Source organism: Micromys minutus (genome assembly GCF_963924665.1).
Source record: "Micromys minutus genome assembly, chromosome: 1".
NCBI lineage: Eukaryota > Metazoa > Chordata > Mammalia > Rodentia > Muridae > Micromys > Micromys minutus.
In genome coordinates, this window is record NC_137969.1 from 84,823,442 (window position 1) to 84,843,749 (window position 20,308).

Genomic DNA, 20,308 nt, shown 5'->3' on the forward strand with positions numbered 1-20,308 from the left:
ATCAAGGACTGAAACTTGCCCTTTCCCAAAGCCTCTGAGTGCCAGGACCAGCGCCTCCTGTGGTGAGCAACTGGCCATCAGCAGGTTGGCACAGGCCACTTGTCCTACCACCTCCTGGTCGCCCCCACCTTTCCCTCCCTCAAGGCCAAGGACAGAGACGTCCTCCTCCCCCTTCTCCTCCTCTTTGGTGCTTCCAGCCAGGAGGCGGGAGTGACCCACAGCAGCTGACCCAGCTCGGGCACTGCCTCTCCCACAGCCCTTAGGACACACCATGGGCCCAGAGGCTGGTTTGTGGCACACTAGCGAGGACGCAGGCGGTGGACCCGGCGACTCTCAACTTCCTCCCTGACCACTGCGACAACTTCCCCGAAGCCATCGCCACCACCTGCAGCGGAATCTAATCGCGGCAAATCCATCGCCACTACCGACTAACAGCTACGTAAACAACTATGGCGGGTGAGAGCTGGCGGGCCGAGGGGCTGGGATGGGCCATCTACGTCACACCCAGAGCCCCCATCCGGGACGTAAGGCGGAGGCTCGCCCCTCAAAATGGCGACGGCAGTGACGCGCCTGCGTACGGAACTCATCCGTCGCGCCAAGGACGACGGGAAGTGAGGTTTTCAGAAGAGCCGCCAGAAGTGTACGGCGACTTCGAGCCCCAGGCGGCCAAAGAAAGGTCTCCGGCGGGGAGACGAATCCCGCTAGAAAAGTTCCGGCCGGATTCTGCGAAAGAGGAAGTGAAAGAAAGCGCTTACAATCTTCGGTCTCGACGACGGAGGCAGCGGGGACCCCAGGAAGTCGAGGAGATGAAGACGCGGAGGTCTACTCGTCTAGAGCAGCACTCACAGCAGCTGTCTCCGGCCACGAGCGGGAAAGGGTTACGGGACTCTCAGTCCTCAAGTGAGGACCGCGGAGGTAACTAACAGTCTGAGCTGCCAGCTCGGGAGCGCGTGCGGTGGCGGGCACGAGCGCACGCGGCGAGAGGCGCGCCCCCTGTGGAGTCCGGCCCGGGTAGTGGTGATTCCATGGCCATTTGGGCGTCCATTCCCTGGCTGAGTCCATCCGGACCCTCAAGAGGGAAGGACGCGCCGACCCGTGCGGAAAGATGTTGGTGCGAGGTGACCAGAGCAGAGGCGGGGAGTTCTGCCCATTTCTGAGCATCAGTCTAGGGGTGTCTAGGTCTCCTCTTTCTGTAGTAGGCTTTTGCTGGAGGTCGGCGACTAAGCCATTGTCAGGGCTCCTCCAAATTACTCTTGCGCTGTTTCATTTCTGTCCCCTCTGAGGTTTCTACTGAAGCCACTTCCATTTCCTTTTTTTTTTTTTTTTTTTTTAAATCTCTGGGGCCCCAAGTCCCCAGCTGAAAATCTGGTTTTAACTTTTCAGTCGACGTCTTTTTTTCCCCCACCGAGATTAGGAAAACGAGATATTTTCAAGGCAGATGCTACAAGGAATAGCCGACTTTATTAAATGGGTTGGTGACATTACTCCAAATATACAGTCTAGTCTCTGCCAGACAGACTTTATCTCAGATTGAAGGCCTTCACTGTAACCTTAAGTAGCTAAACAAATCAAGGCTAAGTACCAAAACAAAACAAGGTTCTATTTATTAGGAAAGCTTCTTTTTTATGAAGCCCCAGATGCCAGCAGTGTGTGTACTATAGTTTTAGAAAGTCACAGATGAATCAAATTTTTCAAGCCATCCTCTTTTTCCCTGCTCTCAGATATAACTGAGTCACAGGTGGCTTCCAGTGAGCCCAATGTAAGTCACCTAATTATGAGGTAAAATTCCGAGGGATATACTCACAATGGGATGACCTTAGTAATAATGGTAGACATCTGATGCATCTAAGATGGAGTGGATTTTCAGCTTAGAGCACAGTAAACTACTTGCAGATTTGCCTACTTGTCCTTAAATTCCTGACACACTTGAAGATCTGTTGATTTTTGGAAACTTTACGCCAGAGTTGTGCATGTTCTTTTGGATGTAACAAGACCATTTAGATGGCAAACTTGAATAAAGGGAACCTGCCGTGTATATATGCCTGGTCGCTATTTAGGTACTTCTGTCTCAGAACCTGAAACAGTGTTTGTTTTGCACTCAGGAGACAATGTAACTATGTTACCTTTTATTGACTTTCCCACAGAGCCTCCTGCACCTAAGTACACTTTACCTTTTACTATATTTTTAGAGGACTAAAACATTTCTTTTTTAAATTTTTTTTATTAATTTAATAAAATATAGCTCACAAAATGTGTTACATAATAATATATGATGAATATACAATTTTTTTATTTTTTTATTTTTTTTCTAAGAAGGACTGGGGCTTCCACATTTTGGCCTTTCTTCTTTTTGAGCTTCATAAGGTCTGTGAGTTGTTTCTTAGGTATTCAGAGCTTTTGGGGGCTAGTATTCAGTTATCAGTGACTGCATATCATGTCTGTTCTTTTGTGACTGGGTTACCTCACTCAGGATGATTGCTTCTAGTTCCATCCATTTGCCTAGGAATTTCATGAAGTCATTGTTTTTAATAGCTGAGTAGTACTCCATTGTGTAAATGTACCACACTTTCTGTATCCATTCCTCTGTTGAAGGACATCTGGGTTCTTTCCAGCTTCTGGCTATTATAAATAAGGCTGCAATGAACATGGTGGAGCATGTGTCCTTATTATATTTTGGAGCATCTTTGGGTGAAATAGCTGGGTCTTCAAGTAGTACTATGTCCAATCTTCTAAGGAACAGCCAGACTGATTTCCAGAGTAAAACATTTCTTTTACTTGCTGAATCCACACCGTTTTTTGATTCTGGAACCCACCTTTTTAATTTTCTAAAGTAACATTTTTGTCATAAAGCAACAAGTAGTTTATATTTTGTTATATGTGTCTGCGTCTGCATGTGTCTGTGTGAATATTTGCACATGTGTGTACAGGTACCTTTGGAAGCCGGAAGATGGCACTGGGTCCCTGTGAGCTGAAGCTACAGAATATTGTAAGCCTCTCGGACTGATGTGCAGGGATCCTCAAGTCCTCGGAAAGAGCGATAAATGCACTTAAACACTCTCCAGCCCTCATTATGCTGTATCGTAATAAGATTTCTAACTAGTTTAATTTCCAAGTTCTGAACCTAGAGGAATTGAGTACTTGCATCTGTTTATAGATTACTGTTAAATATGAATACTCTGTGCCATGATTCTCTACCAGGTCATCTAATGTGAATTTTATCTCTTGTCGGTGCTATAGAAGATGAACCTTCTTCCCAACCTGTTACAGGCCAAACGGCCTCAAAGAAAACTGTCAGAGCACCAGAGACTTCAGGTAAGAATAGTTGGGTTTTTTTTTTGTTTTTCTATTTTCCTGCCAAAGACTGAACAATAATCACAACTCAAGCTGGGCATGGAATGACTTTTATCCCAGCATATAGAGGAAGAAGCAGGTGGATCTCTGTAAGTTCAAGGCCAGCCTGGTCTACAAAGAAAGTTCCAGGCTAGCCAGTCCTGTTACACAAAGAAATCCTGCCTAGAAAAACATAAATAAATAAATAAATCACAAGAGTTTTTGTTAGTCTTATTAGTTCATTAAATTGAGCCATGCAGGTACTTCTCAGGACAGACAAGGGTAAAAACCTGAAGTATAAATTCAACTATCTGCTACTTTGTTAATCTTCAGATTAACTACCTTGCAGGTAGTATTCTGCCCCCCAATAGATGAGAAAACTGAAGCTCAGAGTATCGAAGACTCAGTTCTAAGATTTCGTGCATGGTAATGAGTAAATTAAAATTCAGGCTCAGGTTTGTCTTTTTTGAAACCTATTCATTTTCCCCAAATGTTCACTTTCTACCGAGTAATAATTCATAGTGTCCTCTGCTTGGTTGTTTCTGCATGGTAAACCCCCGGCACAGTGAGCTTCTGTAGTATATAACTATATAACTATAGTATATGGTTTCAGAGATGTTTAAATGTAATAAAAATTGTCTTAGAATCCCTATAACAAGGAAACAGGATACGTTTAGTAATTCCACAAAATTTGTTTTTCTTGGGTATCTGTGATACGTGTGTAGGTTGTATTGTACACTTGTGTAGGCCAGCAAAACCCTGCGAAGTAAATTCTCTTTTGTCCTTACATGAGTTATGGGTATTGAACTCCAATTGTCATATTTGACAGCAACTGGCAACAAGTGCCTTTACCTACCCACTGAGCCATCCTGTTGACCTTAGAAAATGAAATTTTATATATAATTTTCTTAACTAAAAACAACACATTTAAATGGCTTTATTAAAAACCCTATACCTTTGAACTCAGAACATCTGAAATGAAACATGGCTAGCATTAATATTTTATTTAAAATTACTCTTTCCGTTGCTTGGACATTTACAAGGTTAAATATTGAAGAGTATATGTTAACTTTTAGGAGGTTGACTCTAAAAATATATCACAAATTATGTGTGGTAGCACATGCCTGTGATCCCAGCACTTGAGAGGCGAAAGCCGGAGAGGTCCTTCAATCTAAGACTTGTCTATGCTGTGAAGTCAGATGTGTGTCCAAAAAAAAAAGTCCAACTTCACACATGGAAGAGATAATCAAATTGATTATATGGTGTATATTTTGGTCCCCCACTCCATCCTGCTTTAGCATGCTGAGGATCCAACCCAGGGCCTAGTATAGTCCCAGAGTTTGGTTATTAATAGTTTTGTGTTTAAGGAGCCAGGGCCTCACATAGTCTAAGCTAGTATTCAACCCCACTGTGTGGTAGAGGATAACCTAACACCAAACTCCTGATCCTCCTACCTCTGTCTCCCATAATACACCATCATGCCTTGCTTGAATAATATAGAAGAATTTTATTTACTGTTTGTACAATAAGGTCTACTGTGAAAATTCTCAGGTTTCTAGTTTACTGTTGTGAGTAGTTCACAAGAGGCTGTTCCTTAGAGAGAATTTGCCTTGAGTTTTCCATCATAATCAAAGTTTTTAAAACTTTTCTGACCATGCAAGGATGATTACATAGTGAGTCTTATATTTCACATGTTTTTTTCTTCTTCCTATACCAGTGACGAGTGAAGACCCCATCAGTAACTTATGCAGACCCCCATTAAGAAGCCCAAGACCTGGTAAGAGATTGTGGTGTTGATTTATCTCTGTTTTATAAACACAGTGCTACTTCTAGAGGAAACGTGTATTCATTTGGATCAAAGCTTAGCCAGGCAAGGTGATGCACACTTGTAATCCTAGAACTTTGGAGACAGGAGGGTCAATCGGAGACTACTGTCATCTTGGCTGCACAGAGAGTTTAATGCCATCTAAGCTGCATGAGACGTGTGAAGTCTTTCTGCGTCTGTCGTTCTCGGTCCACCTTGCCCTAGCATGAGAACCAGCCAGTGTTAGCTTATTTCTCCAGAGATAGTTACTGCCCCTGCGTGGTTTGGCCAGTGCTGAGCTTGGACCCAGAGCCTTGCACACACGAGGCAAGCTTTTTACCAGAGCTGTGTCTATTGCCCATCTCTCTTTTAAACATAAATCTTGGACCTGTGAAAACTCTTCTGCACCTCCTTTGTTTCCATTTAACTCCTCACGTGTAGCAAAGAAGTTTTTCCATATTGGTGTACATATAAAAAGGTTCCACGTTGTTTTCAAAAGATGATTTCTTTCATGATACCACGGTGCTTTCATCCATGCATGATTCTTTCAAATTGAGGTCAGGGACTTTTTGTTTTTGTCAGTATGTTACTAAATGAAAAAGCAAAAGACAAAGGCTGGTAGCATAGAGCTATAAAATGTGCCTCAGCTACATTTCCTTTTGACTCAAACTTTGGAAGTCCTTTTGTGAAAACCATAAAAGTCGGTTTCATGACTGACAGAAAGCTAGTAAACTACTCTGCAGTCTCCTCTTTGCTTTCTGCCTGTTGGTTCTTTCTGTCTGGTGTGTGTCCAGGTGTGTGTTGCACCTCAGCTGCTCCCTTTACCTGGTGAGAGCTTAAGTACATGGTAAGGAGCTGCGTGATGCATTCCCTTTTCTGTTCTAATCCTTGTCCTGCTGTCTCTCTTACAGATTCAACATACCAAACAAATGGAAACACTAACATGAACGAGAGAGGTTTGTTTATCTCTAATCATTAGAGGTTTTTATTGAGGATTCTTAGCAGCAGAATGCACGAGTGTGTGTGTTTTATGGTTGGCTTGAGGATTTGGCTTTGTTCATTATCGCACCTTATGGGTCAGCGTCCCTGAAACGAGGGCCTACTGTAGTTCCTTAGAGTTTATTCTGTCTGAAAGTAAGTCTTACTACTTGAACTCGCATGAGAATGCATGATAAAGTACTGCTGTCTGTTCTGAGCGGTGAACCATGGCCTGACACGTGCTTGTCAAGCATTCTGTCACTAGGCTACCTCCTCTTTACCCTCTTGGGTTTTTGTCTTGTTCCTTTTTTGTTATTATTTTCTTTTTTAATTGTTTTTTTGAAAAATGGTTTCATGTGTTGTAACTGGTCTCAGCTTTGTAGCTGTAGATAACCCAAAACTGTCCATTCTCCTGCCTCCACTTCCCAAGTGGCATGAATTACAGATGTGTCTTACCTAACTTAAAGTAAGGTATTTTTTATTAGCCTTTGTTAAATGTATACTGTGAAGAGAAAAGTGGGAATTTTCTTTTTTTAATAAAAACTGCCCTTGGTTTTGTTTTGTATTTTTCCTAATTTAAATTATTTTTAGTGAGGTTTTAGTGATGTGGTTCATGATTGCTTTGCATACATAAAGTTCGGAGTTCAAATTCCCAGTACCTGCATAAAAATCAGGCGTGGCCTCAGTGCCTGTAGCCTCCTCACTGGTGGATATTAGAGGTAGGTGGGTCTGGATCCTCCATGGCTAACTAGCCTGGCTGAACTGACCCAGTCAGGTGCAGATGGGAGTAAGGCAGGGAACAGCGGAGGCCAACATCATTATGTTCTCTGGTCTCCACATGCCCATGTGGGCATACAGCCCGCACACACACACTCAAATGAGGGAAAAAATAGAGCAGTAACATCTGTAGCTAAAACTGGACCTGTTGGCTCACACCTCAGTACCAGTGCTTGGAAGGTGAAGGCAGGGGACCAGGAGATTAAAGCCATTTTAGCTTTACATACACCTGTGTTGGATGTGGTTGGAATTCGTTTTAAATTTTAAGACAAAAATGTTTAATTTTTCTATATAAATACATAGTTATAACTTTATCTAGGCCTGGGCTGATTTGTATAGTTTCTGGATACTAAGAAGAACTTTGCAATGTGCACCTTATCAGATATGCTTTTACTTACAAGAGGCTTTTTCTTTTGTTTCTGTTTCTGTTTTTTTTTTGTTTTGTTTTGTTTTTTAGGGTGGGGGTTGTTTTGTTGAGACAGTTGTGTGTAGCCCAGGCTAGCCTCAAGCTCACTATGTAGCTGAAAATGACTTTGAATTCTTAATCTTCCTAACTCCACTTTCTAAGTCTAGGGTTACAGACTTGCCACCATGCCCAACTTCCATGTGAGTCTCTAAATTCTCTGTTTAACTGGGCGTGATTTATTTAGCATTGGGATGAGACCAATCTTAGCACTTGAGCGGGGAGGAGAGGGCAGGGGAAGGGAGGGGAGGGGAGTCGTGAAACAGGATTGCCACAAGTTCATAACCCGTCTGAGCTACATTAGAACTCTAGGCCAGCAGCTTGGACTAAGTGAGACTGTCTTAAAAAAGAAAGGAAGGAAGGAAGCTGAATAATAGGGAAGTGACATCAAAGCAGGAAGTCCTTACAAAGCAGAATAGATGCTGCTTTTGCCGTCAGATTGTCTGTTTTTTAAAGACTTTTATTTTTATTTTATGCATTGAGTCTTTGCCAGCATGTATGGTTAGATGGCTGGTGCACAAAAGAGACATCAGATCTCCTGGAACTAGAGTTATGTGTGGTTGTGAGTCATCATATAGGAGCCAGGAACTGAACCGGGTCCTCTGGAAGAGCAGCCAGTTCTCTTAACCACTGAGCTGTCTCTTCAGCCCAGGCTCTGTATTCTTGTAGTTTCCATTAAAAAGATGAAAATGAGCCAGGCACACACCTATAATCTGCGCACTTCAGAGGCTTGATACTGGAGGACCAAAAGTGGGAGTGCAGAAAGACCCTGTAATCCTGTCTCCAAAAGTAAATAGATGTAGATACATAAATACATACATGCATGCATACATACATAGGTGCAAGACGGCATGCTTAAAACCTTGTGTGGAAAATCAGTTCTCGACGGCGCTTGGAGAAGGAAGTCTCTCTGGAGGTCTGAGGGAAGAACTCGTGCCAGGTAGACACTGTGCCATCATCATGGGGAAGGGTGACCCCAACAAACCGTGGAGCAAAATGTCCACACACGCCTTCTTCGTGCAGACCTGCCGGGAGGAGCACAAGAAGAAGCATCCTGACTCGTCGGTCAGCTTCGCCCAGTTCTCGAAGAAATGTTCCGAGTGATGGAAGACCATGTCTGCAAAGGAAAAGTCGAAGTTTGAAGATTTGGCCAAGAGCAACAAAGCTCATGACAGGGAGATGAAGAACTATGTTCCTCCCAAAGGTGATAAGAAAGGAAAGATAAAAGTTCCAAATGCTCCAAAGAGAACACAGTCTGCCTTTTTCCTGTTTTGCTCTGAACATCACCCAAAGATCAAAAGTGAACATCCTACATGTCTGTCTATTGGAGATACTGCAGAGAAACTGGGTGAGATGTGGTCTGAGCAGTCTGCCTAAGATAAACACCTTCTGAGCAGAAGGCAGCTAAACTAATGGAGAAGTACAGAAAGGATGTTGCTGCACACGGTGCACCGTGCCAAGGCAGAGGGGAAGTAGGAAAGAAGGGTCCTGGTAGGCCAACAGGCTCAAAGAAGAAGAATGAACCAGAAGATGAGGAAGAGGAGGAGGAAGATGATGAGGATGAAGAATAAGTGAGTGGCTGTCCTAAAGTAGAGTATATGTGCTCAGGCAATTTTGCTAAGAATGTGAAATTCAAGTGCAGCTCAACATGAGCTTCAGTATAAAAAAAACTGTACAGACTTTGGTATACTGATGAGATTCTTTGTAGAGAAGATACTTTTAAAAAAGAGTGTAGCTTTTTCAGGTGCTACAACATACAGTTAGATTTAAAACTTTTGATGTTGAATGTTTCTAAATATTTAATGGTTTCTTTAAATTTCTTATGGGAGCAAAAAAGAAAACTTCATAGGAATTTGTATTACCAGTAAAAAGAATTTTTAGGATGTTGCATTTTTTGTTTTTGTTTTTAATTTATAATAAAATAATATATATTACTTGCAAAAAAAAAAAAAAAAAAAAAAAAAAAAAGCCAAACCTTGTATGGACTCTAATTAGTAAGAACTAGTCTCAGACTGTTTTTCTTACATTGCTGTTTAAACAAACTTTTTAAAACCACTTCCTGTGTTAATGTCTGGCCTAAAAAAAAAATGCTAAAACCACAAAGAGCTATAGGTTTTTTTCTTTTCTGTATTAGGTAGTGAAAAAAAAGATACAACAGTAAAAATCACTGGAACGTCAGTACTCGGGAGGCTGGTCAGGATTGTGAGTTTGAGACCAGCCTGGACTACTGACTCAAATAAAAAATAATCATTGTAACTCTTATAAATGCTAAAAATAAGTTAATGTAAAATATGGAGGAAAAGTTCTCTCTGTGGAGAGGTTTGGCATTTTAAGTTGGAAAGGCATTTGATTAAAAGTTGAAATATGAATTGCAGGCAAAAGCAAGGAAGAGCCTGGTAGATACTTCCAGCTGTGGATAAATGTCATTATGTTGGCTTTAGAGACCGTGTGGTGCAGGAGTTACAGCTCCTCGATTGGTGACAGCACTCATGTCTTCATTGTAGGCCTTGAATAATGGGCAGAATGATGTTCTCGGCCACATGCAGTGATTGTGTGCTCATGTGTGTGCACTGTGTGTGTGTGTGTGTGTGTGTGTGTGTGTGTGTGTGTGTGTGTTTAGAGGTCAGAAACAACAGCTTGTGAAGTCCTTTTTCTCCTTTGACTATATGTCATGGAAAGGAACTCGGTTTCAGTGCTTGGTGGCAGCTGGGCCATCTTGCCAGCCCAGTCCTGGCTTTTTTCAAATGATGAGATGAAGATAGCCTTGTATAGCCAATTATCAATCAAGGCTTGAATGTTGATGATAAAGGTTTAAGGATATTAATTATGTTAGTAGAATTAAAGAAAAGATCCTTGGACCAGACACATATAAACTTTTCAAAGCATTTGGGTTTGTTTGTTGTTGGTTTAGTTTGGTTCTTTAAAGAAAAAGAAGCCCGGGTTGACCCCCACTTATAATCAAGGGAAGAAGAGACAGAAGAATTATGAGTTTAAAGACAGTCTGGGTTATATAGGCAGACCCTGTCATAAAAAATGGAAAAGAAGACCATGACTAAATACATCTTCAGCATACCATTTTTCATTATTATAGTTTTAAAAAGTCACTTTATCCTTTTATTTTGTGATACAGCTTCTGTTGCTCAGATTTACCCAGGACTTGTAATCTCCTTGCCCCGCCTCCAGATCCTGGGTGCCAGTATGGGCCACCATACCTGTTTTTTATACGTGTTTCTATCTATTGAGTAGTTTATAAAGAACCATGTGTGGTGGCTCATGTATCCTGAGTACTTCTGCTCTACAAACAGTAAAATATAATAATCTGGTGCTTCGAAAATAAAATCCAAAGCTGAGCATGATAGTACATGTCTTTAATACTAGCACTGAGGACTCAGAGGCAGGAGAATATCTGAGTCGACTCAAAGAGAAAAAAGAAAGGAAAAATGTTAGGGGCTAGTGAAGTGGTTCAGGGGGTAATGGAAATGGTTGCCAATGGTAACAACCTGAGTTCAGTCCCTGGGACCCACATAGTGGAGAGAGAACTGACTTCTGCAGCTTGTCTCTGATCATATGCAAACACTCAGCAAATAAAATGTGATTTTAAATTTTAAACTAATATGAACATTTAAGGATGAAAAAAGACTTTAAATAGTGGAACAGTTCCGTTAATACCAAATATAAATAAAATTTTTATCATTTTCCCATTCCCTCGGGTATGTGCGTGTATAGCGTAGGCTGGCTCAAACTCACTGGGATTTTCCTGCCTTAACCAGTCCTAAATGCTGGAATTGTGGTTGTGTAGCACCCATACCAGCAACTTTGCATTTTACTCTTTTAAAAAGAAAATGAAGGATCAGTCCTGGGGCAACTGGTCTAAAGCAGCATGTTCTATACTAGATGAGCTACCCAAGAGAAGCAGATGCCAGGCCGGTTTCTCAGTGGCTGCTTTTCTGTGTTCTAGCAAAACTGTTGACAGGCAAATCTTAGATATTGGTTTATAACTTCTATTATTTTCAACAGGACTTTAAACTTTGACTATAATGCTAACCTAATTAAATTGATGTGAAAACATGTGTCATGGTAAAGAGCAAAAAAGAAACGTAAAGACAGACACGTTCACTAAAGCTGTTATGAAATAAACCTCATTGGCTACAGGAAGTATTGCAGGAGTCAGTGGTTACTTTCTAGATAGTGTTTGGTTTGGGAACTTGAGACAGGGCTGTAGATTAACTCATCTGTAGAGTGCTTTGCCTAGCCAAGTACTAGGCTTTAGGTTCAATCCTTAGCACCATAAAAATGGAAAGAAAAACAAGTGGCTTATCTGAAAGCTTGGTGTTTTCAGCCTCCACATTACAGTATCTAACCGAACCATCATAACCTTGCCTTCAGTGCTTAGATTTGGTGTAAAACGCCCTTGTGATGCTGAGAGCCCTAAGCAGATGGAGGTAAATGTTGAAAAGAAATGCTCTCCCAGTTCTCTAAAGTCTGAGTCATCCTGTTCCTCTATAGTTTTAGTTCTTTTGCCCAGTTATGCTTATGTTTGGGTGTAACTTAAATTACTGATAAAGACAAACGGCCAGGCCGTGAGGGTGCACACCTTTAATCCCAGCACCTGGGAGGCAGAGGCAGGCAGGTCTCTTGAGTTTGAAGCCAGCATAGTCTACAGTGTGAGTTCCAGGACAGCCAGGGCTGCACAGTAAAACCATTTCGAAGAACACACACACACACACACACACACACACACACACACACACAGGGGTGGGGGAGCATTCACAAGCATCGTAACAGCCCCTATTAAAACCCTAGGTCTTAAAGTCTGGTTAATGTGTTTGGTTCTCTTTAACTTCCTTGTTTTGTGAAGAGCAGTGATGTACATCACCAGGTGGAACTAAAAGGGGGGATTTATTCTTTCTGTCCATACTTCCTCTTTGTCACACCAGTGCACTAAGGATCTGTTTGTTCCTTCAGCTTGTTAGGCTTTTGAAGGAAGTAGAGGGAGTCTAGTAAATGGGAGAATTGAAATGCATAAATCTGTGGGACCTGTAGGAGCTTGGAATATTTGTCATGTACAATTTAATGTTTTCTGCACACAAGTTGTATTTAGAGTCCCAAGAGACCTGTGGAAGGGAAAAAATGTCTTTAACCAGGTATAGTTCATGCACCTGCAATGCAAGCATTCAAGAGGTAGATGCAGTCAGATGGGTATTTGGAGCCAACCTAAACTATATAGCAATTGAGGTTATCCTGGGCTGTCCAAAAAAAAGCCCTGGAACTGGAAGGCTTGGTCTGAAGAGTGCTTGCTCTTCAGGTAGACTGAGCTTACTTCCAGCCTCATGCCAGGCAGCTCACAACCTCACCCGTGGGGCTCTGCTGTCCTTCTGACCTCTGGGCACTTTTACACATAGACTTTGGTTAAAAATAAGTATTTTTTAAAGCACGAGTTTTATAAAAACTAAAAACCATGGTGGTATATACCTTTAATCCTGGCACTCTGGAGACAAAAAGCAGGTAGATCATTGGGAGTTTAAGGCTAGTTTGTACTACATAGTGAGTTTTAGGTTAGTCAGGGATGCATAGTAAGACTCTATCTCAAATAAATAAATAAATAAATGCTTTTTATTTGGGGCTGGAGATAAGACTCAGTGGTTGAGAGTGCTTACTGCTCTCAGAAGATCTGAGTCCCAGCACCCATGTACATGTCTTAACTGCCTGTTACTCCAATTCCAAGGGAACCAACACGTGACAGACACAAATACACATGTTTAAAATTTTAATAAAAGCATGTGTTTGTAGTATGAGGAGAATGATAGAGATGTGGTCATCTTACAGACAAAACATTCCCTTTTATATTTTGTCTTGATTTTCCTTAGTGTCACATGCTCTTTTTTTTTTTCTATTATTTCTAAGCTTTAGTCTTTTATGTTAAATCAATTTCTCTTCTAGAAGCTACCATTGTCTAACAGGTCAATTTCTTTGAAGAAGGTAATTTCTTTTAAACTGTCATATACTACATTGTCTTTCTTTATATTAGAAGCAGTTTTGCTGGGAATTTAAGAGAGAAGAGCAGAAAAACATTTTTCTTAAAACAAGACAAAAAGCACACCAGTGCACAGTTAGATAAAGCTGAATGCACTTGGATAGAGCGGATGAGGGAAGCCTCACATCCACCTAAGGAAAGTCAACACTTTCTACTTCTAGCATATGCTAGTCTTTGATTGTGATATTAAAACCATCACTTTGAAATTCTTATGACTCCTCAACAACAAGAAAACATCTGCAGCAATCACTATCCCTGACCTCAAGCTATATTACAAGGCAATTGTGCTAAAAACTGCATGGTACTGGTACAGAAATAGGCACGTGGATCAATGGTATAGAATAGAAGATCCAGAAATGAGCCCTCACATATATGGTCACCTGATTTTTGACAAAGGAGCTGTAAACATTCAATGGAAAAAGGACAGCCTCTTCAACAAATGGTGTTGGTCCAACTGGCACTCAGCATGCAGAAGAATGAGAATAGACCCTTTCTTATCTCCTTGTACAAAGCTCAAGTGTAAGTGGATCAAAGATCTCCACATTAAACCAGGTACACCGAAACTATTAGATGAGAAAGTAGGGAAAACCTTAGAACACATAGACACAGGAGAAAATTTCCTGAACGAAACACCAATGGCTCGTGCTCTAAGGTCAAAGATTGACAAATGGGACTTAATGAGATTGCAAAGTTTCTGTAAGGCTAAGGACACTGTCAAGAAAACAAAACTGCAGCCAACAGATTGGGAGAAGATCTTTACCAACCCCACATCAGATAGAGGCCTAATATCCAAGGTATACAAAGAACTCAAAAAGCTAGACACCAGAGAATCAAACAACCCTATTAAAAAATGGGGTACAGAGCTAAACAAAAAGTTCTCAATAGAGGAATATTGAATGGCTGAGAAACATCTAAGGAAGTGCTCAACATCCTTAGCCATCAGGGAAATGCAAATCAAAACAACCCTGAGATTCCACCTCACACCAGTCATATTGGCCAAGATCCAAAACTCAGAAGGCAGCAGATACTGGCGGGGATGTGGAGAAAGAGGAACACTTTTCCACTGCTGGTGGGGTTGTAAACTGATACAACCACTCTGGAAATCAGTCTGGCAGTTCCTCAGAAAATTGGACATAGTACTACCTGAAGATCCAGCTATTCCACTTCTGGGCATATACCCCAGAGACACTCCAATATACAACAAAGACACATGCACCACAGTGTTCATAGCAGCTCTATTTATAATAGCCAGAAGCTGGAAAGAACCCAGATGTCCTTCAGTGGATGAATGGATACAAAAATTGTGGTACATTTACACAATGGAGTACTACTCAGCTATCAGAAACAATGATTTAACGAAATTCTTAAGAAAATGGTTTCATCTAGAGAATATCATCCTGAGTGAGATAACCCAGTCACAAAAGAACAGACATAATATGCAGTCACTGATAATGGGATACTAACCCCAGAAAGCTCTGAACACCCCAGAAACAACTCACAGACTGTGTGAAGTTCAAGAAAAAGAAAAGAAAAAACCATTATGCTCAATCTTTACACACCAAGAAAACCTTGACTAATTCCGGGTTACATTCTGCTTTACATGTACTTTATGCTCATTGTAACTAGTAAGACCTTAATGCACTCTATCAAACCTTTGGGGGGGAAAAAAAAGCCAAGCACTGACAAAAATGTATTTGTATACTTTTATGCAAAATGCTTAAAATTTGTTCATTTATCTTTGTTTTTTAAAATAAAGTTGTTCAAAAAAAAAAAGAATATAGATTTTAAGTTTAAAATGAGAGATTTTTACTGTGAAATCAGAAATCTCTACAAAAAGGACAGTGATATCCCATAAACGTTTTAGCATGGTGTTATTATTACGAACATGTTATTAATATGAAGATATTAAGAATCATTGTACAACTATGCTTATCAAGAACTAGAACATTTGCTCTTAGATCAGTATTCAGATAATTGTTTACAAAATAGGACAGTGGCAGTCCAGGAAGCCGAGGAAACTAGTATCCCAAATAAAGTTTATTCTCTAGAACCCGTGAACACACAAAAAAAAAGGAAAGAAAAATTCTTATGACTAGTTTATGAAAAGATAAGGGGAAATTTAGTTTGTTTTTAAGTCAATATATTTGAAATTAGTCGTTTTACTTGTAGTTTCTTCCCATAAGCTAAAAATTTCCCAGAAGTTCCTGAATAATCTGTTCATTTTGGACCCTGCATTAAAGCCTCAGTGTATGGTGTTTTAGACATTATTTGTTTAGGAGCTAATTATGTGCCTGAAAGAAAACCAAATACAAGAGTTCAACTGTAGCTCATTGCTATTTCAAATAGGAATCTCAGTAAACAAACAGCAGCCGTGTACTGGACACTCAGGGGCTGCACTGTCACATTAGCTTGTGTTGAGTTGGAACTTTTGAACATGAGCATAAAGACTGTACTGTGCATTGTCTGCCTCCTTGTAGGAGAAACTGAAGATGATCTCGAGAGCTCTTACAGTGATGTCATTGTCAGGGTCAGATCCAAGGATTCTCTTGAGTCTAGAGGTAACATTGCTTTATATTTGTGTAACTCTTCTCATGGGCTATCTTATAGTTAAAATATACTTTTAAATTATTTTTTAAACCTTTAAAAAGTTTTACAAATCAATTTATTTATTATGAATACACTCTAGCTGCTTTCAGACATACCAGAAGAGGGCATTGGATCTCATTACAGATGGTTGTGAGCAACCGTGTGGTTGCTGGGAATTGAACTCAGGGCCTCTGGAAGAGCAGTCAGTGCTCTTGACTGTTGATCCATCTTTCCAGTCCATTATAATTACTCCTTACACTGTGCCATGTAAGAGCTGAATAGAGCACTTTTAGCTGGCTTGAGTATTTATGGAAAGATTTTTATGCTCAAGAATTACTGCCTGGTTTTGAATTTTTAGAAATTGATCACATTGGTACTCAACAATCTCAGGAGTATCACTCAGTTTTAAGGAACTTTTAGTAGTATTAGGTAATTACTTTGTCTTTAAGTCAGAGTTTTAACCATGTTAGATATCATGGGAGATCTTGTTGTTTAAGTATGGCAGTCTTTAATTGTGCAGATGAACTTGCCTTTAAGAGTAGATTGGATAGAGAATCTTAAAGCTTAAAAAGATGCTAGACTAATTTGTAAATTCTATAAATGGGTAACTCTTTTAGTCCCCCAAAAATACCACCTCATGGAAATGTCTGTACTTCTCATGGTTTACATCAACATCTTCTCATTACAGATAAGCTCGTAGGGCTGAGTGTGGTGGCGCACACTTTTAATCCCTGCACTCACTTGAGAGGCAAAGGCACGTAGATCTCTGTGAGTTCCAGGATTGCAAGTTATAGGCCAGTTGGAACTACATAGTAAGACCTGTCTCAAAAAATTAAAATAGGTAAATGGGGTGAGAACAAACCTTGATGATAGAGTGCTTGCCTCACATTTGGGTGGGAAGCCCAGAACCACAGAAAATTAAACAAAATGTAAAGCTCAAATATAAGCTGGCTTATAGGCATTTGGCATTTTATATATCCTCTTCCCTAATTTTTTCTCCATTGTTCTTTTGTTAGGGGAGGCTTGTTCTTATGTACTTACTTTATTAGAGAGGAGGTTCTGTATCTGTATAGCGCAGGCTGACGTCTCATTATTGAGCCCGTTTCAGTCTGCCGTCCACAGTAGTGCTGGCAGTAGAGCCGCGCACCACAGGCCAGTCTCCATCGCCACCTACAGTTTTGTTGTATGTGCTAGCATATGCAGGTCTGTTTGGTCTTGATATTTCACATATATACACCTTCACACTTTGTTCTTAGCTGTCCCCACTCCCTCTTCCATCCCTCATCCTTCTTAAAACATTTAATAATTTTATTCTTTCACAAGTAAATGGTAGATAATGTTTAATCTTATTCCCCCATTGTCATCTCCCATCTCCCTCTGCCTCCTACTAAACATTTCCCAACAAATCCCCTTTCTACTTGGTTTGTAGTCTGTGCCCCCACTTCCCTTTAATTAGGGCTTCTTGAACTGGCAGAGGTGGGTGGGAGGTTATTATTTGGCCAAGGGTAACTTACCAGTGGCTACAACCACTGAGGATATGACTTCCCTTTCCCAGCAACTGTTAACTGCCTGTTAGGTCCTTCTGCAAGGTGGAGTCCCGAGCCCCTCCCCCATCAGAGATGGAATATTGGGGGCTCAGTCTTCTACTGTCTCATACACCTCCTCCTTGCAAATAGTCCTTCCTTCTGCTCTCATGTCACCTAAAAGAAGATATGTGTGGTACAGTTTGCAAGTTGAGGTTTTAAAAACATCATGCACTTCAGATTATTCTTGTAGTGCATCTGTCTCGCCCTCTTCATTACTCATTCTCCCATAAAGTGAGCACTGGAATGTGATGCTTCAAGTACTTTTTGTTTTTTAGATGAAGCTGCCACAGCAGGTGGTCATCTTCCAGAATCACCATGGGGGTTACCACACAGTAAGTAGTGCAAATTTCTAGGTCTGTCTGAGAGAAGACCAGCCCTGTACTTCCTGTTTGTAGTGTGTCTTTGTTTATACTGTTAGGTTATTGCTTTCTTTTAGTTTGTTCACTGATAGAGTAGTGAGTCTTATAGCGTTGTAATTTTTCATCTTTGTAGTTGAAATGACAGAATAGAAAATATTAGGAGTAATGTTTTAAGATGCAGGTAACAATGATCATTAGTGACATTTGGTTTTTTTTTTAGGGGTACAAAGGGTTGAACCAGATTTTTTAGTACTTTGTAGGTGAGCATTGTATCACTTTGTTATGCCTCAGCTCAACACTTTTCTTAAATGTTATTTTTTTAAAGAATTATTTATTTATTTTATATATGTGAGTCCACTGTAGCTGTCTTCAGACGCACCAGAAGAGGGCATCAGATCCCATTACAGATGGTTGTGAGCCACCATGTGGATGCTGGGAATTGAACTCAGGACCTCTGGGAGAGCAGTCAGTGCTCCTAACCACTGAGCCCATCTCTCCAGCCCATGTTATTATTTTCTATTGTGGGTAATCTGTTAAGGTTAAGCAAAATAATAGTGTTTTCTTCTTTTTAAATTAAATTTTAAGATTTGAGTAATATTCTTTTTGAAAACTTTTCATTGAATCTAAGTTGCCATATTTTGTTACATATTAATAAGAACAAAATCTATTCACTTGAGGTAAATTATTAGATGTGGCCTTAAGCACATTTTCTAAAAAGTATTTCTTAATATTTGATATGAGTGTGTGTGTGTGTATACATTATTTTCATACATGTACACACCCATTTTTACCTTTTGTTTTGAGACAGGGTCACACCGAATTGCCTAAGCAAGCCTTAAACCTGCAATCTTCTTGTCTCAATGTTCTAAATATTTGGGATTATAGACTTGTACCTCCAGGCCTGGCTGTGTGTCCAGGTTTTGGTTGTTGTTGTTATTGTTTATTTGTTTTTAAATATGTTGATTTGAATAGGCCCTTTCTTGTTGGAATACTGTGGCTGTGATGAAGCACAGCCAAAAGCAACTTAGGGAGGGCTTATTTGGCTTACGTATCCAGAGTCACAACCCATCGAGGAAAGAAACCAAGGCAGGGACCTGGAAGCAAGAGCTAATATATACAGGCTATGAAGGGATATTGCATATTGGCTTACTCCTCATGGCTTGTTCATCCTGCTTTTTTGTAGAACCTAGGACTACCATCCCAGGGATAGTACCACCCACAATGGGCTGGGCCTTCCCCCCATAAATCACTAATTAGAAAAATGCCTCACAGGCTTGTCTATCGCCAGTTTTTATGGAGGCATTTTCTCAGATGGGGCTTTCTCCTCTCAGTTAACCCCTAGCTTGTGTCAGGTTGACTTAAAACTAGCTAGTACAAGCATATAGTGGTTGCATTTGTGTTCAGAAAACATAAAGTTCAGAATAAATTTAAGTAGATACCTCTACGTTTCATCCTCAGAGGATAGCTTAGCTTTTCCAGGCAGATTTTGACATCTGCCTAGTTCCCATTACATCTCTTTATCCTTTGCTCCATGACTTTGCAGTGTCCACAGGTTTGCATGTATGATAGATACTATTCTATATAACAAAACACCCATGACCAAGACAACTTTTAGAACAGTGGCTCTCAACCTTCCTGATGCTGTAGCCCCCAACCATAAAATTACTTTGCTACTTCATAACTATAATTTTGCTAGTGTTATCAATCATAATGTAAATATGATATGTAGGATATCTGATATGAGATACCTGTGGGTACACAATCCACAGTTGAAAACCACCATTCTAGAAGGAAGAGCTTATTCGGGTTTACAGTTCCACAGGGTTAAAAGTCCATGATGGCAGAGTGGAGGCATGGCAGCAGGAATAGCTGGGAGCTCATGTCTCAAACTGCAAGCAGGAGGCCATTAGAGCACACACAAAAGTTCAAATCCTCTGTCCCCAGTGACACACCTTCTCCAACAAAGCCATGCCCCCTAAACCTCCCCAGCGAGTGCTGTCATCTGGGGACCAGGTACTAAATGTTGCCCAAGACTTATGACCATCTCATTCAGACCGCCACAGCCTGGCTAGTTGGTTGGTGGGTTTTTCTTTTTCCTTTCTGTGCTGGGAATGAAAGCCTCACATATACAAAGGGAGTGCTCTGCCACTGAACCACATCTTCTGCATTGCCATTTTCAGAGTAATGATCCTAGAACTGACGTCTTATCATTGTCCAGTTCTAAGCATTTCTAGTTTAGAAAAGGGGAACTGTGTTGGGAAAGATGACTCAGTGGTTAAATGTGCTTGCAGAGGATGGGAGTTCGGTTTCTAGTACCACGGTGGACAACTCAGAACTGCCTGAACCCCACCTTCAGAAGATTAACACCTTGCGCTTCTGCAGGCACCAGCA

The 20,308-nt window shown here is 40.7% G+C and overlaps 1 protein-coding gene and 1 pseudogene across 3 annotated transcripts in view; both read left to right on the forward strand.

Moving 5' to 3' along the window:
- Nucleotides 1-241: 241 nt before the first annotated feature.
- TOR1AIP1 (torsin 1A interacting protein 1) overlaps nucleotides 242-20,308 on the forward strand; it is a 30,499-nt gene continuing 10,432 nt past the window's right edge. Inside the window, exons 1-6 of one of the 2 annotated variants that reach the window (XM_080934661.1) lie at nucleotides 242-915; nucleotides 3,238-3,312; nucleotides 5,048-5,107; nucleotides 6,046-6,090; nucleotides 15,864-15,944; nucleotides 17,834-17,890. In XM_080934661.1, the coding sequence (XP_080790787.1) occupies nucleotides 450-915; nucleotides 3,238-3,312; nucleotides 5,048-5,107; nucleotides 6,046-6,090; nucleotides 15,864-15,944; nucleotides 17,834-17,890 (784 nt within the window). In that variant the 5' untranslated portion in view covers nucleotides 242-449. The remainder of the gene's footprint in view (nucleotides 916-3,237; nucleotides 3,313-5,047; nucleotides 5,108-6,045; nucleotides 6,091-15,863; nucleotides 15,945-17,833; nucleotides 17,891-20,308) is intronic. The other variant, XM_080934662.1, reaches the window with a different exon arrangement.
- Nucleotides 8,069-9,021, forward strand: LOC308434387 (high mobility group protein B2-like; annotated as a pseudogene). Its single transcript has one exon. The product of its transcript is annotated as a high mobility group protein B2-like (transcript).